Below are 22521 nucleotides of genomic sequence, written 5' to 3'. Positions count from 1 at the left end.
GATATAACGTCTTCTTCTCAACATACTCCTAAATATTAACCTCACTCTTTATCTCTTCATTAAACCAAAGAATTAAGAAACCCAGTCTTTTGACATAAGTTATCAATTTACATCTTGTTGTATTCATTGATGAAATTGATGGTGATATTGTATCAACTTCATAACAATCTATGGATATAGGGTTAGGGTATATCATGTGTCATACATAATTTTTTCCCTCTATTTACTTTGAGGACATTGTGATATACTGTTTATTTTAGTTGGCCTGTTCTCTTATATATATCTACCATAACTTTACATTTTTTTAATCCTCATAAGATCTCAAAAAACACACACGTTTTGTACCTGTCGGAGATTAGGAACCTCTGGTCTTCGTCAGTCTTGTATTTTTTTAATTTTAGTTCAATATGTTTTTGAGTTTAGTATGGCCTCCATTATCACTAAACTAGCTGTGCTGATGGACTTCTGCTGTTTTTTACTCTTTGATCAGGTTGTTGTCTCTTTGACACATTTCCCATTTCCATTCTCAATTTAATTAGAGAAAAGCCAACAATACAAAAATGCAATGGAATGTCATTACAACTTCAGCTTCTAATGTAAGGTTAATAAAAGTGGATTTCTATATCATTTAAATACATTACCTCAATTTGTGCTGTATGCTTTTCATAGAACTCTAAAGCTTGATCACCCCATAAATCACCACTTGGTTTTAGATGATTTGCTAATTCTTTATTATGTAGAGCAAGCTGTCAAAGAAAACTTAGCTTTATAAATCAAGAAACTAAATACTGAAAATAATTTTCTAAGTCTAGAATTATGACTTGTAACTGTTTTAGTCAAGTGTTGTTATAAGTTATTGCAGCAAAAACATCTACTAGAATTATCTGAACTTTTACCAATATAAGTTGTGTGTAATTGTCTTTGTCTAATGGGACAAAAAAGATAATTGCATCATTGTTTGTATATGCTTAATGCGATAGAAAGTCACTTTCGGAGAAACATAAAAATAACAGCAGACCAACAACAGTAGACTAAGTATGACAACAAAATAAAGTTTTTAATACTAGTCAAATTTCTTTACCATATGTAAAGCTTTATCATGTCCCTAAAATTCTCAAGTCAAAAAGTGAAAAATCTTTCAGTTTTCAAACCTTTGAGGACCATTATCTTCACATATAATTCCTGGGGTTCTGTATCTCTGCATATGATTTTTAAGTTCTATAATTGACACTTTCATAGGATTCAAGTCTAACACAAGCGATTTAACTACTTACCTGTGTAGCCAGGATATAAATATTATGTCCCACAGCTTTAGGTGGAGTCTAACACAAGATATTTAACTACTTACCTGTGTAGCCAGGATATAAATATTATGTCCCACAGCTTTAGGTGGAGGCTAACACAAGCAATTTAACTACTTACCTGTGTAGCCAGGATATAAATAGTATGTCCCACAGCTTAAGGTGGAGTCTAACACAAGAGATTTAACTACTTACCTGTGTAGCCAGGATATAAATATTATGTCCCACAGCTTATGGTGGAGTCTAACACTTAAGAATTGAATGCTTCTTTTTGTAAATTTATTGGGGTGTAAAAGCGTTGACCGAAGTACATTTTGTATGAAGCGCGGAAGCGCTTCATTCTAAAAATGTACCACGGTCAACGCTTTTACAACCCTATAAAGTTACAAAAAGAAGCATTCAATACTTATAATTACATTTTTTAGCTATGATCATGAAAACTCGAATTTTATATATTTTATTATTTAATTCACCTGTGCACTTTATTGTTGGAGCACATGTTATCATGAGTGAAAAGTTGTATTGAGCATTGCAACTGCTTACGGAATAACATGTGATGTGCAGTTAGCCAATCAGAATAAAATATTATAATGAAACATACATCTAATGTAATTATAAGCAATTTAACTACTTACCTGTGTAGCCAGGAGATGGATATTATGTCCCACAGCTTTAGGTGGAGTCTTAACACAAGATATTTAACTACTTTCCTGTGTAGTCAGGATATAAATATTATGTCCCACAGCTTTAGGTGGAGTCTAACACAAGAGATTTAACTACTTACCTGTGTAGCCAGGATATAAATATTATGTCCCACAGCTTTAGGTGGAGTCTAACACAAGAGATTTAACTACTTACCTGTGTAGCCAGGATATAAATATTATGTCCCACAGCTTTAGGTGAAGCTTCTCTTTCCTCATCATCCTCTTCATCATCATTTACAGAATCTTCCTGATGAAAAGCATTCTTGGCAATATCAACCTATTTCAAAATATACATAATTTTAAAAATAGTATTGTACACTAGAGTTTAGGCTTTATGGATTACTGGATTTTTAAGTTAAGCAATGTAAATTATAATGAGAGAAAGAGAAATAATATTTGTTTACCAATATCACTTCTCTCTGTGATTTTAAGAAAAAACAAGAATGTGTCCCAAGTACATGGATGCCCCATCCACACTATTATTTTCTATGTTTAGTGGACAATGAAAATGGGGTAAAATCTCCAATTTTGCATTACAATTGGAAAGATCATATAATAGGAAACATGTTTACTCAGTTTCAAGTTGATTAGACTTCAACTTCATCAAAAACTACCTCGACCAAAAACTTTAACCTGAAGCGGGACAGACCGAAGGACAGATGAAAGAATGGAGGCACAGACCAGAAAACATAATGCCCATAAATGGGGCATAAAAAACAACTCAAACAGGGTTACATGGGAACTATTCAGAACCAAGTATTGCTTCTGGCAACCATGGCATTTTAATGAGGAATTTGATGAAGGTCCTCCATACAACATTCAACAGTCAAATTTTATACAGGCTTGTCGAGCAGTTTTTAAAATTTAAAACCACATGCTCCGCAGGGCTCAGCTTTATATGACCGCAGAGGTTGAACCCTGAACAGTTGAGGCAAGTATAGACACAACATTCAAGATGGATTCAGCTCTAAATTTGGATTGTGATTAAATAGTTGACACAGCATAGGTTTCTGACACGGAATGAATGTGGTCCAATGAACTTAAAAAATTTTTTTTTGCCTTTGAGCAATTAACTATGCTGTTGAATATTAATCCTCTCAAAAAAATGTTTGTAGAAATTTTCTTTTTATTTATGAAAACTGAAATGAGAAAAATTGACCCCCCCCCCAAATTTTTTTTCACATGCCCCTTTCCCTTATTCCAACACTGATCTCAATTCAAATTGCTAATGGAGTTTGCAACAATAACTACTCATTTAAATACATCATAAAATATTAAATTGTAAAAAAAGTGCTTGTTATCACTGAATGGTAAGATTGTTTTAATTTATCAGTTGGTAGTAAAAGTAAACATACATTGCATATTGTATAAAACAATGATTCAACTACTATTCTGGATAAAGAAAGATCAACTCCAATTGAAAATTTCTTGCTATTGCGCAATACTGTGCATTAGATATTTCTTGCTACTGTGCAATACTGTGCAATTAAAAATACTTGCTATTGCACAATACTGTGCAATTGAAGATTTTTGCTATTGCTGAATACTGTGCAATTGAAAATTTCTTGCTATTGCACAATACTTAATATAATAATTTTGGATCCTGATTTTGACCAACTTGAAAACTGGGCCCATAATCAAAAATCTAAGTACATGTTTAGATTCAGCATTTCAAAGAAGCCCAAGAATTCAATGTTTGTTAAAATCAAACTTAGTTTAATTTTTGAACCTTTGGACCTTAATTTAGACCAATTTGAAAACGGGACCAAAAATTAAGAATCTACATACACAGTTAGATTTGGCATATCAAAGAACCCCAATTATTCAATTTTTAATGAAATCAAACAATGTTTAATTTTGGACCCCTATTTGGACCAACTTGAAAACTGGGCCAATAATAAAAAATCTAAGTACATTTTTAGATTCAGCATATCAAACAATCCCAATGATTCAATTTTTGTTAAAATCAAACTAAATTTAATTTTGGAACCTTTGGACCTTAATGTAGACCAATTTGAAAACGGGACCAAAAAATAAGAATCTACATACACAGTTAGATTTGGCATATCAAAGAACCCCAATTATTCAATTTATGATGAAATCAAACAAAGTTTAATTTTGGATCCTTTGGTCCCCTTATTCCTAAACTGTTGGGACCAAAACTCACAAAATCAATCCCAACCTTCCTTTTATGGTCAAAAACCTTGTGTTTTAAATTTTATAGATTTCTATTTACTTATACTAAAGTTATGGTGCAAAAACCAAGAAAAATGCTTATTTGGGCCCCTTTTTTGTCCCTTATTCCTAAACGGTTGGGACCTCAATTCCCAAAATCAATCCCAACCTTCCTTTTGTAGTCATATACCTTGTGTTTAAATTTCATTGATTTCTATTTATTTATACTAAAGTTATTGTGTGAAAACCAAGAATAATGCTTATTTGGGCCCTTTTTTGGCTCCTAATTCCTAAACTGTTGGAACCAAAACTCCCAAAATCAATCCAACCTTCCTTTTGTGGTCATAAACCTTGTGTCAAAATTTCATAGATTTCTATTTACTTAAACCAAAGTTATAGTGCAAAAACCAAGAAAATGCTTATTTAGGCCCCTTTTGGCCCCTAATTTCTAAACTGTTAGGACCAAAACTCCCAAAATCAATCCCAACCTTCCTTTTGAGGTCATAAACCTTGTGTTTCAATTTCATAGATTTTTATTTACTTATACTAAAGTTATAGGGCGAAAACCAAAAAATTAAATGTCTATGGCGGACGACGACGACAACGCAGATGCAGACGCAGACGACGCCAACGTTATCAGATACCAATATACGACCAAAAAATTTTCAGTTTTTACGGTCGTATAAAAATGTAATTTCAAACAGAGTTCAATTGGTCTCTACTGGACATCACTGCTTCCACGTACGAGATCCTAGCTGCAAGAAATAGTGAATCTTTATAGTGGGTAGGCAACATTTTCTTCTTTCTCATATGTTTACTGTCAAGTTTGCTTAAATTATAGCAATGATGATTTATAGAAGAAGACTACAATCTTAAAAAATCCTTTCACTTTGAACAATGGGCAACACCTGTTAAAAATTTACATTGTTTGACTACAGTAAAACTTGACTTTAAATAGATCTTTTAGTTTTCTGTTTACTGGTTTGTGGACAGTTATTTGTCTATTCATTGTTCTTCTTTTTGTCATGGTGGTGTCTATTTTCATTGGAAAATTTTACAGTTTAAGTTTGCTTTCTTAATATTTTTTTCCATCTGTTCGGAAAAAATGGGCTCCTAAGAAATATAAATTTGCCTTTTTTAGCCATTCCTATATTTAGCTCAAGTAATAAATTTTTATTGCCTTTCAACAAATCATAAATAACTAAGATATAAGATAAACTATGATCAACCAGATACCATAATACATGCATAAAATTGAAGTACAAATTACAATCAAATGGAAAGGAAAACTGATTGCTTAAGCAAAATCCAAAAGAAATTCTGCAGAAAAATTATAGGCATACAAGTTGTATTTTTATAAGTTTACATTCAATTTCGGGAAATAGGAAAAAGAACAAATAAGACTGAAACAACAAAAAAATGTCTAAAGTTGAAACATTCTAAAGGGAAAGACTGAAGCAAAAGGTTTTAACATATAACTTGCATTTTTTACCCATTCACAATTAAAAGAATTTAAGGGTTATTGTAAATTACAATTCTTACCATATACATCCTATTTTGAAATATGCAAGTTTATGAGTACTTCTTTCCAAGACTTTTAAATGATTTACTATATATCACAAACTAATTTTGTACAAGTTAATATATATTTACATGTACTACAATCATCCATCAAATTCATGCAATCTATAATGGTATTCAGAAAAGTAGTGAGTCTTATAATAATCTTGTAAAACTTTCAAAATGCATAAGGAATTGTATGTATAGCGGCTTCAAACATGATCATTATTAAACATATAATAAAAAGTCATGCCACAAACACTTAATATGCCAATATCCCTTCCAAATAACATTTTTTCTTTAATGGAACTTATTTTTCATAAACAATTATTTGTGATGTTATGAAGCCAATTGGCATGACTGAGTAAGAGCTTAAATTGTTTTTTAATTTGTTGGTTTACAGATTTGTAATGTGAAAAGTTCAATCTTTTGACTTGGTTTCTTTGTTTTAGTTATTATCATTCTGTTTTAGTTATTATCCTTCTGTTTTAGTTGATACATTTTAGAACATAATTATGTTATGATCAATTAATGTTTGTTTGTTTGATAAAAGTTACAATTGGTGAAGGAAGCCAAATTACCCAGAGAGAACCAGGTCTTAAGCATTCAAGACAGCCAGTCACATTTATGTATATTGCACCCATATTTTGCAAGTTTCTCTTTCCACAGAAAAGTATGGACATTTCAGAAAAATATAGTTTAAGCTCAAAATGGAACAACTTTTAAGGTCAACAACATTTCTACTGCTGACAATATTCAATACAGTAAAATAACAACATGCAATAAACCTTGTTATGAAAGTTTGTTATTAATCCATCATCCACTGCTTGCTTAAACACCACACCTAAAGCATCAACCTATTAAAACAAGTATTTGTTAGTTGATACTGATGGGTACACAAAACTTCTTGAATTCAAAGCTTCATTCTACAAAGTAATCAGTATTAAACTGATTATTTTCTTCTGTTAACTAGGGAGCAAGGATCAACTGCATCAGCAAATAATATGTATTTGGCAACAAACATATAGCAGATGCAACACACTACTAAACACAAATTATTCATAAGAAATTTGGATTTTAGTTGTTTTAATTTTATATATCCTAATTGTCAAACATTAATTTAAGAATGAAGTTTGTTTCAGATGAATTACTCATTTATCAATACATTTTAAAAGAGGGAAAATTAAAAAAAAAATGTGTATTGCAACTAGGCTTCCCATAACTAATTGACTAACTAAGAAATTTCAAAATCCAATATATTTCTTTAATGCAGGAAATTTAATTAATGAACAGGAATTTTCAGTTATTTTGGAAATCTTTTTTTCTGAGATTTTCATGTTTTACACATAACATGGCCAATGGGTACATTTTTTCTCCAAAGGCAAACAATAAAAATCCTTTGAAGAAACAGGATTGATAAGGCTACTATATTTTTACGCTTGAATTCAAAAAGCATAAATTATTATATATCAACCAAATACCACACTTCAATTGTTCATAAAACATTAGTATGACAGGAATATTTTGTCTAACCTACATTTTGTTTCTGCTCAGGTTGTTGCCTCTTTGACACACTCCCTGTGTCCATTCTCTTTTCTATTTTGCATTAAGGCTTTCAAACTTCTTGAATTTATAATTCCAATATATAAATAAATCAATCAAAAAAACGTAATTTTGGAATTTTGATTGATTTCTTTTTTTTACTACAAAGGGGCCATTTGGTATACCACAAGGAGTATTTTTACAAAATTTAATTTTAATTATACGACTAAAGTCTAGACTTGAATCATGTCACTTACTAGTTGTTTTGAGTTCATACTATACAATATTCTTTCAGCATTTTCACTGTCGTGTCGACTCTCCATGATAGCCAACAGAAGCTTAGAAGCATTATTCTGTAATTAATAAAATATGCAAATCTAAGCAATTTTAAGATTTAGTTTGGGTGAAAATAGCGTTCACTCTGTGTAGTATATCTATTTTTATCCATTTGATGAGTTAAGCCTTTTTCAACCGTATTTTTCTAGTTCTTCTTAAGTTGTAAAGGTTAGGGGAGAGTTGGGATCCCGCTTACATGTTTAACCTTGCCACATTCCGTATGTATGTGCCTGTCCCAAGTCAGGAGCCTTTAATTCAGTGGTTGTTGTTTGTCTATGTACTACATATTCGTTTTTCGTTCATTTTTTGTACATAAATTAGGCTGTTATTTTTCTTGTTGGGGCCTTTTAAAGCTGACTATGCGGTATAAGATTTGCTCATTATTGAAGGTTGTATAGTGACATATAGTTGTTAATTTTTGTGACATTTGGTCTCTTGTGGAGAGTTGTCTCATTGGCAATTATACCACATCTTCTTAATGTTATATACATTGACAGAAGAATTACAAAAGTAAGTTGTTGACTGAAACAAGAATTATCTTATCTAAAAGCAGGATAAAATTAAGTAAGGAATACTAAGAATGTAAATTGAGTACATAGTCATCTCATGATATTTTAGTTCAAATATCTAAATCTATCCTAAATTAATAGCATATTAGAATGTAAAGTTACTATGTAACAATTTTTTTTACACTTGAAATAATTTCAAAGATAGAAATCTTAAGGTTTTATTAACAAGAGAGAAACAAATATCACTTAGTATCAATTCAAGTTATCTAATTTAAAAAAAATCATAAACAAGCCTTTGGTAAAGAATATCCAAATCTAATGCTGGCGTCACACATTGGTGTATAGACTGGCGTGCACCAAATGTACAGAGAAAATTGACAAAGTCGGTATACATTAAATGCATGCCAGAGGAATGCTAAGCAATCGTGAAAATCGCGTTGCATAACTTTGAAGTACATCAAATACAAAGGTATACGCTTGATGAACGCTACAACCTCGAGGAAATTTTTATGCAGCATTAAAATTTTCGTTCAGCTCAAGCGTGCGTCTAGCAGATACCTGTACGCTTCACACACGTTATACATAAGCTACAAGCGTGTTTAACGCCCTACAGAGAAGTTTGAGACACGTTTAGGGCATGTTGTATACCCTTCGAGATTGTTTCGACTTTAACTAAAAGGTATGCGGATTAGTTTGTAACAAACACCCCATAATAGAACGTCCAAGATATGTCCGGGACGCGTCTCAAATATGTTCAACAAACCTTTTTTCCTTTGTAGCGTGCATTCCATCCACATAAGACAAATGCCAGGCATACCCGACCATACGTTTCTTGAACGCCCTATAAACGCTTAGGTAAGCTTCTTGTATACCCATTACATGTTTAAAGCTCGTTGCACACACGTTACAGATATGATTGACAGGTTGAATGCATCCAAATGACTAGCGTATTGGCAGTGTACATGATTTTTTAACACGCCCGGTGTACGTCAGAGCTATACGCTGATGTGTGACGCCAGTGTTAAATTGAGTTGTTAAACCTATTTCCCTAATGGTCAGTTGTGACATTCTCATCGTGTTAAATTAAAAGTTCTGTGAATCGTTGATCTAGTCTGTGTAAATACCAGTATGATTTCATTTGTCCTGTTTCATCGTCAACTATTACTCCCAACATTTAAAAATCTTTGTATGTTTCAGAATGAAATCTAAATTTGAAAGAACAAATATTTTCAGGTGAAACATGCAAGTGTTTTGTACATTATTGGAGAAATCACATATGTCTGTTGCAATGGAGAAAATGTACATTGTCTTAACCTTTGATTTAAGTCATCAATGACATAACAAATAGTTATTAGAAATATGACAGTACCGGTATCTTTACATGATGCTTGATAAGCCAATCAAATGTACACATTATTCCTATCCATTTACATATCACACTCCCTTCAGAGTTATATGATACAAGAAATAGAAAACAGGTCACAACTGTTAGAGAATATTCTTTCACCAAATACTTACCTTCAATTCTAATACCAAGTCCATCCTATGTTTCCCTAAAGGCATAATATCATTCAGAAGAAGTGCTATTATTATATCTATACCATTACTCTCGTGTAATGCAATGGCATTCTGAAATAAAACAAAATCAAAATCTTCAAATCTTTCAGTAACAAAAGCTTCAAGAAAAATATAAAAACAAGAATGTGTCCCCAGTACACGAATGCCCCACTCGCACTATCATTTTCTATGTTCAGTGGACCGTGAAATTGGGGTAAACCCTCTAATTTGGCATTAAAATTAAAAAGATCATATCATAGGGAACATGTATACTAAGTTTGAAGTCGATTGGACTTCAACTTCATCAAAAACTACCTTGACCAAAAACTTTAACCTGAAGCGGAACAGACGGACGGACGAACGAACGAACGGACAGACGGACGAACGAACGGACAGACGGACGGACGCACATACCAGAAAACATAATGCCCTTCCACTATCGTAGGTGGGGCATAAAAATCATTTTCTTTCTTAACACAACCACTTTAGACTTTAAAGGAAATGGTTAAGTCAGGAAGAAGCAGGCCGTTTTGCATTCATATTCATTACTTTTTGAATATTTATCAAAAAGTAGTATTGCTCTATGGTCGCCTTTTGATTATATTATATTGATAGACAGTGTCATGTTTTAATGTTCACCTGATTTTCATGGCAAGGTCCTTGGCAGTATTCTGTTAAACTTGATAAAGCTTGGTTAATGAGGTCCACGTTGGTCTCGTTTATGTAGAGACCTAGTAAACCTAATCCACCTGTTGTACTCCCACAAATACAGTCCAAAAACTGTAAGGTCTCACAAACAAGATTCAGTGATTTAGTGTGACTTTGATTCCTAAGTAAGTTCTGAAAAGAAAAAAACAAGTATACAAGAAGAAAAGTTTGTTATTATGTCAAACCATTCTCATATAAATAGTGTATACAATGGACATGATACATCTTTTCATAAAATTTACCTTCAATGCTTCACACTTCAAAAATTCTTTCTCAAAACTATAACAACTTATATTATTAAGTTACCAAGTTGTTCCAAAGAGTAATTTAATTCACATAAATAACAGGAATAAAATTACAAAAATTCATATCTTTAAGCTATTAACTCATAAACAAGAGGAATAGAGCATGTGTTGCTCACTCAGGTCTATGTGTACCTTCAATACTGGACCCTCTCAAACAGAATAGTACATAAAGTTGTATAACTGAAAATTATTCCTGTTTACAGTTTCTCTGAATCATTTTTGTTTTTGCATGCATAAAACACAAAATAAAGGACAACAAGAATGTGTCCAAAGTACACGGATGCCCCACTCACACTATCATTTTCCATGTTCAATGGACTGTGAAAATGGGTAAAAAATCTAATTTGGCATTAAAATTAGAAAGATCATATCAAAGGGAACATGTGTTCTAAGTTTCAAGTTGATTGGACTTCAACTTCATCAAAAACTACCTTGACCAAAAACTTTAACCCGAAACTCCGACTTTCATTTTCTATGTTCAGTGGACCGTGAAATTGGGATCAGAACTCTAATTTGACATTAAAATTAGAAAGATCATATCATAAGGAACATATATACTAAGTTTCAGGTTGATTGGACTTTAACTTCATTAAAAACTACCTCGACCAAAAACTTTAACCTGAACCTGGACAGACGAACGAACGAACAGACAGAGGGACGGACGAACAGACGCACAGACCAGAAAACATAATGCCCCTCTTCTATCGTAGGTGGGGCATAAAAATAACTTTCAACTCCTTAAATGTGTCTACTTTATTGGCAAAAGTTTTCATTCTTTCTAGATTGATAAATCATGCTGTCTTTTTTTTTTAGTTCAAATTGTCTAAATCTTTTATCTTTTCAAGAGTAAAATTTGTAATAAAAGAGCAAGATCTCAAAGATAAGCTATTGACCTACTGTTTCAGCAATGTTTGACTTTTTTGTAGATCTTGTCTTGCTGATCTTGTTTGGTTTTTAAAAAGTTTCTCTCTACCTATTGTAGTTTTATCATTTTCTATGTTCAGTGGACTGTGAAAGTGGGATAAGATCTCTAATTTGGCATTAAAATTAGAAAGATCATATCATAGGGAACATGTTGAACTTCAACTTCATCAAAAACTACCTTGACCAAAAACTTTAACCTGAAGCGGTACAGACGAATGAACAAACAGACGGACGAAGGGACGTACGAACGAACAGAACGACGAATGGATGCACAGACCAGAAAACATAATGCCCATAAATGGGGCATAAAAACAAAAGTGCACACACTGAAATGTGTCACCTGTTTTACTGACAATTGATTTAATGTTGAAAGTCTTCCAGATAAATTTTTACTACAAGTATCACATATACTTAAACATTTAAAAAAATCTGACAATGAGATGAAGGTAAGATACATCCTGTTAGACAGACATGTACACCTAACAATCATTCCATTCACTAAATATTATTGACCTACTGCTTCAAATATAGTATTTAACAAGAATGTGTCCCCAGTACACGGATGCCCCATCCGCACTATGTAAAACCGTAAAAATGGGGGAAAATCTCTAATTTGGCATTAAAATTAGAAAGATCGTATCATAGGGAACGAGTGTACTAAGTGTCAAGTTGATTGGACCTCAACCAAAAACTTTAACCATAAGTGGGACAGATGAACAAATGGACAGAAGAAAGGACGGATGGACGAACCAACGAACGGACAGACCCACAGACCAGAAAACATAATGCCCATAAATGGGGCATAAACATGGGGCATAATTAAAACAGAACAAAACACAATAAATTGCTTTGCTGAGTGCAGCTGGATATGACCGCAGATGTCCAACCCTGAAAAATTGGGACCAAAATAGACACAATATTATCCCTCGATACAGGTCTGAGTTTAGATTGTAATTAAATTTTTGACACATAATAGGTTTTTGACACAGAATAACTGTAGTCGAAGAACTTCAAATTGATTGTATGATTTGAATTTATATTCAATTTATTGCTTTTGTGCAATACACTATGCTATTGCAAATTGACCCCCCCCCCCCCCAAAAAAAAACCCAACAACTAATTTTACCCCCCTGTCACTCATCATTTATTTATACATAATTTGCAAGCAGTTGAAGGGAGGTAATCAAACAGTGTTCTTGAAATTGATTTGGATTACCTCCCTTACACTGCTTTTAAATTATCTCAATTGTCCTTTAACAGGAATGTTTTTCCTTTTGTTTTGCCCCCAATTCCTAAATGGTTTCAGCCATAACCCCCAAAGTCAATAATAATCATCCTTTTGTAGTATGGAAACTTTTGATATAATTTCAGAGAGTTTTATACACTTGAACACAAGTTATTGTCTGGAAACTACAAAAATGCTTATTTTGGCCCTTTTAAAATTCCTAAGCAGTTGGGACCATAACCCCCAAAATCATTCCCAACCTTCCTTTAGTGGTAATAAATTTTATTGATTTCTTTTTACTGATACTAAACTTAAACCATCCGTCTTCGAACGAAGCCGAGAAAGACAAGGACGACAATGTGATACCAATATACAACCAAAAATGTCTGCAGTCGTATAAAAACTTAACATTGACAGATGAACCATGAAAATGAGGTCATGGTCAGATGATACCAGCAAGACAGACCTAAACAATCTTTTCAAACAGCAAATATTGTTGACCTATTGCTTACAGTATCTGAGAAACAGACCTAATCATGGAACTTTAACACTGATATATATATAAGGAGGTTGAGGTCTGGTAAACTCTGTCTAACTGACATGTAAACCTTGCAAGGAACCCAATTAACAAATGTACAATCCTATAAATCATAATATGACAAAACTAGAGGCTCCCAGGAGCCTGTGTCGCTCACATGATATTTTTGTTTACAATTGATGCATGAAATAATGCAACTGTTATACTTCTGCTGTAGTTTCCGAGATACAAGTCAACCAGGTGCTCAGCAGGGCGAGCTTTATAAGACTGCAGAGGTCGAACCCGGAACAGTTGGGGCAAGTATGGATACAACACTCAATTTGATACAGCTCTGAATTTGGATTGTGATCAAATTTTTTTACATAACATGGGTTTCTGACACAAAACAAATGTCAAGATCTTACAATTCTATTACACAATATTGTGCAATTAAAGATTTCTTCTTCAAACTTTTCAAAGATTTGGAATTTGGAAAAAAATAAATTGAAAAGTGAAAACTACTACCACCCCCCTTTTTTTTTTGCAGTTGACATTTCTTGATATATAATTTACAATTTGTGTAAGGGAGGTAAATCCGAACATACCCAATATTGTTTGTTAAATGTTTTTGAATTACCTCCTTTTACTGCTAATAAATTGTCTTGATTGTCCATTGACCATGAAAACCTAGTTTTTCCCCTTTTTTTGTCCCTAATTCCAAAACATATTGAGCCATAACCCCCAAAAATCAATACTAACCATCCCCTCATGGTATAGCAACTTGTGGTATAATTTCAGAGAGATTCATACACTAAAACACAAGTTATTGTTTGAAAACTACAAAAATGCTTTTTTTGGGCCCCCTTTTTGGGCCCTTATTTCTGAACTATTGGGACCATAACCCCCAAAATCAATCCCAACCTTCCTAAGTGGTATTGAACCTTCGGGTTACAAATTTATGGAGATCCATTCACTATAAAACTAAAGTTATTGTTTGACACTAAATGCTCTTCGGACGATGATGATGAAGCAAACGACATGATAGCATTATACAACGCAAAAAAAAATTTGCAGTCATATAAAAACTGCATTTTCCCCCTATTTTTAGCCATGTCGGTAATGATGGTTGGCAGGCAGGGTCATCGGACATATTTTTAACCAGATGCTCCACAGGGCACAGCTTTATACGACCGCAGAGGTTGAACCCTGAACGGTTGGGGCAAGTATGGACACAACATTCAAGCTGGATTCAGCTCTAAATTTGGACTGTGATTAAAAAGTTGACACAGCATAGGTTTCTGACACAGAATGAATGTGGTCTAATGAACTTTAAATATTTTTTTTTGCCTTTGAGCAATTCACTATGCTGTTGAATATTAATCCTCTCAAAAAAATGTTTGAAGAAATTTTCTTTTTATTTATGAAATCTGGAATGAGTAAAATTTCACATCCCCCTTTCCCTTTTTCCAAAACTGATCTCAATTCAATCTTCTAATGGAGTTTGCAACAATAACTACTCATTTAAATACATCATAAAATATTAAAATGTAAAATAAAGTGCTTGTTATCACTGAATGGTAAAGATTGTTTTAATTTATCAGTTGGTAGTAAATGTGAATATACATTGTTATTTCTTGCTATTGCGCAATACTGTGCAATTGAAAATATTTGCTATTGCACAATACTGTTTAAGTTTAATTTTGAACACTTTGGACTTTAATGGACCTTAATATAAACCAATTTGAAAACAGGACCAAAAATTAAGAATCTACATACACAGTTAGATTCAGCATATCAAATAACCCCAATTATTCAATTTTTGATGAAATCAAACAAAGTTCAATTTTGGACCCTTTGGGCCCCTTATTCCTAAACTGTTGGGACCAAAACTCCCAAAATAAACCCAACCTTCCATTTATGGTCATAAACCTTGTGTTAAAATTTCATAGATTTCTATTTACTTTTGCTAAAGTTATAGTGCGAAAACTAAAAGTATTCGGAGAACAAAGACGAAGCAGACGACGATCCCAATGTGATACCAATATACGACCAAAAATTTTTCAATTTTTGCGGTCGTATAAAAACTAAATACCCTAATGCTTATTTGTGGCCAAGTTTGGTTAAATTTGTCTCAATTGTTTCTGAATGCTTTGGTTTCAAAGATATAAGCTAAAATCTACATTTTACCCCTATGCTCTATTTTTAGGGCCATATGAGCTAAAAAGTACAATAATTTCCTATTTTTCATGAACAAAAACTCATAACTCCTAAATATAAAATCTAAAATTTATAAAAATCGGAAGGGAGCTTACATCAATGTTTAAACAATTCACCAAAGTTTCATGAAAATTGGTTAAAAAGTTTTTGAGTTATTGTCCCAGATGTTGAAGACCGATAGAATATCATAATATGTTCCATAAATGGTTATATAAAAATGATAACATTCCTTATTTACTAATAATTACTCATTTAAGAAGTTGACCTACAGTTTTGATAAAAAACTAGAGGCTCTAAAGAGCCTGTGTCGCTCACCTTGCTCTATGTGACTATTAAACAAAGGAAGCAGATGGATTCATGACAAAATTGTATTTTGGTGATGGTGATGTGTTTGTACATCTTACTTTACTGAACATCCTTGCTGCTTACAATTATCTCTATCTATAATGAACTTGGACCAGTAGTTTCAGTGGAAAATGTTGGTAAAAATTTACAAATTTTATAAAAATTGTTGAAAATTGACTATAAAGGACAATAACTCCTTAGGGGGTCAATTGACCATTTCTGTCATGTTGACTTATTTGTAAATCTTACTTTGCTGAACATTATTGCTGTTTACAGTATATCTCTATCTATAATAATATTCAAGATAATAACCAAAATCTGCAAAATTTCCTTAAAATTACTAATTTGGGGGCAGCAACCCAACAACAGGTTGTCTGATTTGTCTGAAAATTTCAGGGCAGATAGATCTTGACCTGATAAACACTTTTACCGCATGTCAGATTTGCACTAAATGCTTTGGTTTTTGAGTTATAAGCCAAAAACTGCATTTTACCCCTATGTTCTATTTTTAGCCATGGCGGCCATCTTGGTTGGTTGGCCGGGTCACGCCACACATTTTTTAAACTAGATATCCCAAAGATGATTGTGGCCAAGTTTGGATTAATTTGGCCTAGTAGTTTCAGAGGAGAAGATTTTTGCAAATGATTACTAAGATTTACGAAAAAATGGTTAAAAAATAACTATAAAGGTCAATAACTCCTAAAGGGGTCAACTGACCATTTTGGTCAAGTTGACTTATTTGTAAATCTTACTTTGCTGAACATTATTGCTGTTTACAGTTTATCTCTATCTATAATAATATTCAAGATAATAGCCAACCAGATGCTCCGCAGGGCGTAGCTTTATACGACCGCAGAGGTTGAACCCTGAACGGTTGGGGCAAGTATGGACACAACATTCAAGCTGGATTCAGCTCTAAATTTGGATTGTGATTAAATAGTTGACACAGCATAGGTTTCTGACACAGAATGAATGTGTTCTAATGAACTTAAAATTTTTGTTTTCTCTTAGAGCAATTCACTATGCTGTTGAATATTAATCCTCTCAAAACAAGAATGTGTCCTCAGTACACGAATGCCCCACTCACACTATCATTTTCCATGTTCAGTGGACCGTGAAATTGGGGTAAAAACTCTAATTTGGCATTAAAATTAGAAAGATCATATCATAGGGGACATGTGTACTAAGTTTGAAGTCGATTGGACTAAAACTTCATCAAAAACTACCTTGACCAAAAACTTTAACCTGAAGCGGGACAGACGGACGGACGGACGAACGAACGGACAGACGGACGGACGGACGGACGCACAGACCAGAAAACATAATGCCCCTCTACTATCGTAGGTGGGGCATAAAAATGTTTGAAGAAATTTTCTTTTTTATTTATGAAATTTCAAATGAGAAAAATTGAACCCAATTTTTTTAATCACATCCCCCTTTCCCTTATTCCAAAACTAATCTCAATTAAAATTTCTAATGGAGTTTGCAACAATAACTACTCATTTAAATACATCATAAAATATTAAGATGTAAAAAAAACTGCTTGTTATCACTGAATGTTATTTATTATAATTTATCAGTTGGTAGTAAAAAGTGAATATACATTGTATATTGTATATAACAAAGATTTAAGTTGATTCTGGACAAAGAAAGATAACTCCAATTAAAAAAAAATCTTGCTATTGCACAATATTTTGCAATTAGATATTTTTGCTTACTATTCTGGACAAAGAAAGATAACTCTAATTAAAAAAAAATTTGCTATTTCACAATATTGTGCAATTAGATATTTCTTGCCATTGCGCAATACTGTGCAATTGAAAAGACTTGCTATTGCACAACACTTAATATAATAATTTTGGATCCTGATTTGGACCAACTTGAAAACTGGGCCCATAATAAAAAATCTAAGTACATTTTGGGATTCAGCATATCCAAGAACCCCAAGATTTCAATTTTTGTTGAAATCAGAATAAGTTTAATTTTGGACCCTTTGGACTTTAGTGTAGACCAATTTGAAAACAGGACCAAAAATGAAGAATCTACATACACAGTTAGATTTGGTATATCAAAGAACCCCATTTATTCAATTTTTGATGAAATCAAACAAAGTTTAATTTTGGACCCCGATTTGGACCAACTTGAAAACTGGGCCAATAATCAAGAATCTAAGTACATTTTTAGATTCAGCATATCAAAGAACCTAACTGATTCATTTTTTGTCAAAATCAAACTAAGTTTAATTTTGGACCCTTTGGACCTTAATGTAGACCAATTTGAAAACGGGACCAAAAGTTAAGAATCAACATACACAGTCATGACAGTTAGATTCGGCATATCAAAGAACCCCAATTATTCAATTTTGATGAAATCAAACAAAGTTTAATTTTGGACCCTTTGGGCCCCTTATTCTGTTGGGACCAAAACTCCCAAAATCAATACCAACCTTCCTTTTATGGTCATAAACCTTGTGTTTAAATTTCATAGATTTCTATTTACTTATACTAACGTTATGGTGCGAAAACCAAGAAAAATGCTTATTTGGGTCCCTTTTTGGCCCCTAATTCCTAAACTGTTGGGACCTAAACTCCCAAAATCAATACCAACCTTCCTTTTGTAGTCATTAACATTGTGTTTAAATTTCATTGATTTCTATTTACTTAAACTAAAGTTATTGTGCGAAAACCAAGAATAATGCTTATTTGGGCCCTTTTTTGGCCCCTAATTCCTAAACTGTTGAAACCTAAACTCCCAAAATCAATCCCAACCGTTCTTTTGTGGTCATAAACCTTGTGTCAAAATTTCATAGATTTCTATTAACTTTATAGTGCGAAAACCAAGAAAATGCTTATTTGGGCCCTTTTTGGCCCCTAATTCCTAAAATGTTGGGACCAAAACTCCCAAAATCAATACCAACCTTCCTGTTGTGGTCATAAACCTTGTGTTAAAATTTCATAGATTTCCATTCACTTTTACTAAAGTTAGAGTGCGAAAACTAAAAGTATTCGGACGCCGGACGACGACGACGACGACGACGCCGACGCCAACTTGATAGCAATATACAACGAAAAAATTTTCAAATTTTGCGGTCGTATAAAAACAGCAAAAATTCCCTAAAATTACAAGTTCAGGGGCAGCAACCCAATAACGGGTTGTCGGATTCATCTGAAAATTTGAGGGCAGATAGATCTTGACCTGATAAACAATTTTACCCCCACATCAGATTTGCTCTAAATGCTTTGGTTTTTGAGTTACAAGCCAAAACTGCATTTTACCCCTATGTTCTCTTTTTAGCCATGGCGGCCATCTTGGTTGGTTGGGCGGGTCACCGGACACAATTTTTAAACTAGATACCCTAATAATGATTATGGCAATGTTTGGTTAAATTTGGCCCAGCAGTTTCAGAGGAGAAGTTAACGACGCTGGACGCCGGACGACGACGGACGCTGGACGCCAAGTGATGGGAAAAGCTCACTTGGCCCTTCGGGCCAGGTGAGCTAAAAACACAGTACCCTGGTCCCAATATTTTGTACCTTCTTTGTCATCTTTTAGATTTTCTCAGTCTATTTGTATTCTTTATAATATATTTTTAGCAATGCAGGCCATGTTGCTTTGCAGGGTCATTGGACACATTTGCAAACTGGATATCCCAAAGATGATTGAGGCCGAGCTTGGCTAAATTTAGCCCAGTGGTTTTAGAGAAGAATTTTAGAAAAGTGATCGATGGATGAGAAAAGCTCAAATGATCATTTTACATCATTATTAATTGTATCTAGTCATTTTTTAAAGTAACATTTCTGTAAAATATAGACAATGCAATTTCAAATAGGAACTCCACTAAAACCTTAAACCTGTGCCATCTTGAACATGTTGAGCCTTGCACATAAAGTTTAAACAAGAGGCTCTCAAGAGCCTGAATCGCTCACCTGAATTTTTTTGGTTTAATCTCTCATCAATGATTATTTTGGCTTTTCAATTTATTTAAATGTTCTTTGAATCGTCCTATTTTCTTCAAAAGCAAAAAAAAAATCATTTTCTCCTATGTTCTATTTTAGCCATAGGAGCTATGTTTCTTGACATACAAGGAAATGAAATATAAAATTTATACTAGATACTCTGAAACTCTGAAACTCATTTAGCCTAAGTTTGGCTGAAATTGATACAGCAGTTTCATAAGAGAAGATTTTTTAAAGTAAGTCAACATGATGAACAAATTGTGAAAAAAGTCTTTAAAGGGCAATAACTCCTAAAGAGGTCAATTGACAATTTTGGTCAAATTGACTTATTTGTAGATCTTACTTTGCTGATCATATTTGCTGTTTACAGTTTATCTTTATCTATAATAATATTCCAGATAATGACCAAAAACTGCAAAATTTCCTTAAAATTACCAATTAAGTGGCAGCAACCCAACAATTGGATGTTTGATTCATCTGAAAATTTCAGGGCTGATAGATATTGACCTAATGAACATTTTTACTTCATGTCAGATTTGCTCTTAATGCTTTCGTTTTTGAGATATAAGCCAAAAACTGCATTTGACCCCTATGTTCTATTTTAAGTAACGGCGGCCATGTTTTTTGACGGATCAAAAATCAAAGCACACACTTTGTGCAGGATAATCTAAGAAACAATCATGCTAAGTTTTAACCAAATCCATTCAGTAGTTTCAGAGGAGAAGATTTTTTAAAGTTAGCAAATATGATGAACAAATTGTGAAAAATTGTCATTAAAGGACAATAACCCCTTAAGGGGTCAATTGACAATTTTGGTCATATTAACTTATTTGTAGATCTTACTTTGCTGATCTTTTTTGCTGTTTACAGTTTATCTTTATCTATAATAATATTCAAGATAATGACCAAAAAATGCAAAATTTCCTTAAAATTACCAATTAAGTGGCAGCAACCCAACAATGGTTTGTTTGATTCATCTGAAAATTTCAGGGCTGATAGATCTTGACCTAATGAACATTTTTATCCCATGTCAGATTTGCTCTAAATGCTTTCGTTTTTGAGATATAAGCCAAAAACTGCATTTGACCCCTATGTTCTATTTTAAGTAACGGCGGCCATGTTTTTTGACGGATCAAAAATCGAAGCGCACATTTTGTGCAGGATATACTAAGGAACAATCATTTTAAGTTTCATTCAAATCCATTCAGTAGTTTCAGAGGAGAAGATGTTTGAAAAATTGTTAACGACGACGACGACGACGTCGACGACGACGACGACGACGACGACGACGACGGACGCCAAGTGATGAGAAAAGCTCACATGGCCTTTTAGGCCAGGTGAGCTAAAAAAAATCATATCCTAAAATAAAAAGTTCACATGTACTTGTATTTTTAGTGATGTCTAAACACAAAGTTCTGAGGCATATTTCACCATTAATATGTCCAAATTCCTTAGAGTATAAATTTTTGTAATACCCCTTCTTTTACTTTGAGAATTTAATTTGACCACTGTAATGAAATATAGATGTCATATCTTGGTGTGGTTTGTGAATCAGCTAAATTGACAAAGTAATATCTTTAAATAACTAGCAAAACAGGAAAAACAGATAATTCTATAAGCAAATTCAACAAGAATGTGTCCCAAGTACACGGATGCCCCATCCACACTATCATTTTCTATGTTTTAAAGTGGACCGTGAAAATGGGATAAAATCTTTAATTTGGCATTAAAATTAGAAAGATCATATCATAGGGAACATGTTTGCTCAGTTTCAAGTTGATCGGACTTCAACTTCATAAAAAACTACCTCGACCAAAAACTTTAACCAAAACTTTAACCTGAAACGGGACAGACAGACGAATGAACAAACGGACGCACAGACCAGAAAACATAATGCCCATAAATGGGGCATAAAAAATGCTGATATGTACTGTCTAGTCATGTAATTGAACCTGAAAATTCTAATTGTACTAATATTACCCTAAACCTGGAAAGACTTGCTCAATACATGGAATATCTTCATATAATATGGACTAGACGTTATACCTGTAGTTCTCGATTATGATTTTCACATAGGAGCTGCAGGAATCTAAGGATTGGTCTCATCATTGCAACATTTGGTGTCAGTTTCTTGTCTTCTTTTTCTTTAGTCTGCTTATCTACAGCATCCTCTTGACCTGCAACATGACCTCTCTGAAGGTCATCAGGTTCCTCAGATTGTTTATTCTGTCTTGTTTTAAATTTTATACCTCCTACTGAGTCCTCCTCATACTCTTGTCTTCTACCTGTAAGTCATATAAAGAGATTTAGTTAGATTTTTACTTTTTACTACATGTATTGAAAATATCCACCCTGATTTTATAACGGAATTTAGAAATGTAAAAGGTGATGGAAGATGTTATTCCTCAAGATTTACTATGTGAATAATTTTAATACAAAAATCAAAAGGTCATCTAGCAATCTTGAATCAGCCATCTAGTTTAAATCTCAGTTTGTTGAAAGCACTTAGTAAGTTGTCTCAGTGGACATTGTAAAAGGGCACAACAAACAAAACCTGATGTTTTTCTAGTGTCATTTTCTTTAAAAAAAAAAAAAGCAACAATGATTCAAATGGTATAGTTGCATATACAATTCATGAAA

At 33.1% G+C, this 22521-nt stretch overlaps 1 protein-coding gene across 27 annotated transcripts in view; it reads right to left on the bottom strand.

Moving 5' to 3' along the window:
- The window catches only part of LOC139514078 (inositol 1,4,5-trisphosphate-gated calcium channel ITPR1-like), a 269729-nt gene that overhangs the window by 29825 nt on the left and 217383 nt on the right, over positions 1-22521 (bottom strand). For 16 of the 27 annotated variants that reach the window (XM_071302866.1, XM_071302875.1, XM_071302865.1 and 13 more), the window contains 7 exons: positions 21928-22166; positions 10324-10524; positions 9646-9756; positions 7540-7635; positions 6529-6597; positions 2160-2282; positions 642-746 (listed from right to left, as the gene is read on the bottom strand). In XM_071302866.1, coding sequence (XP_071158967.1) covers positions 642-746; positions 2160-2282; positions 6529-6597; positions 7540-7635; positions 9646-9756; positions 10324-10524; positions 21928-22166 — 944 coding nt within the window. The remainder of the gene's footprint in view (positions 1-641; positions 747-2159; positions 2283-6528; positions 6598-7539; positions 7636-9645; positions 9757-10323; positions 10525-21927; positions 22167-22521) is intronic. The other 11 variants (XM_071302912.1, XM_071302962.1, XM_071303025.1 and 8 more) reach the window with 1 other exon arrangement.

Source organism: Mytilus edulis, chromosome 1 (genome assembly GCF_963676685.1).
Source record: "Mytilus edulis chromosome 1, xbMytEdul2.2, whole genome shotgun sequence".
NCBI classification, from domain to species: Eukaryota; Metazoa; Mollusca; class Bivalvia; order Mytilida; family Mytilidae; genus Mytilus; species Mytilus edulis.
The sequence above is the reverse complement of the archived record's forward strand: the minus strand, read 5'-3'. Positions and strand labels throughout refer to the sequence as shown.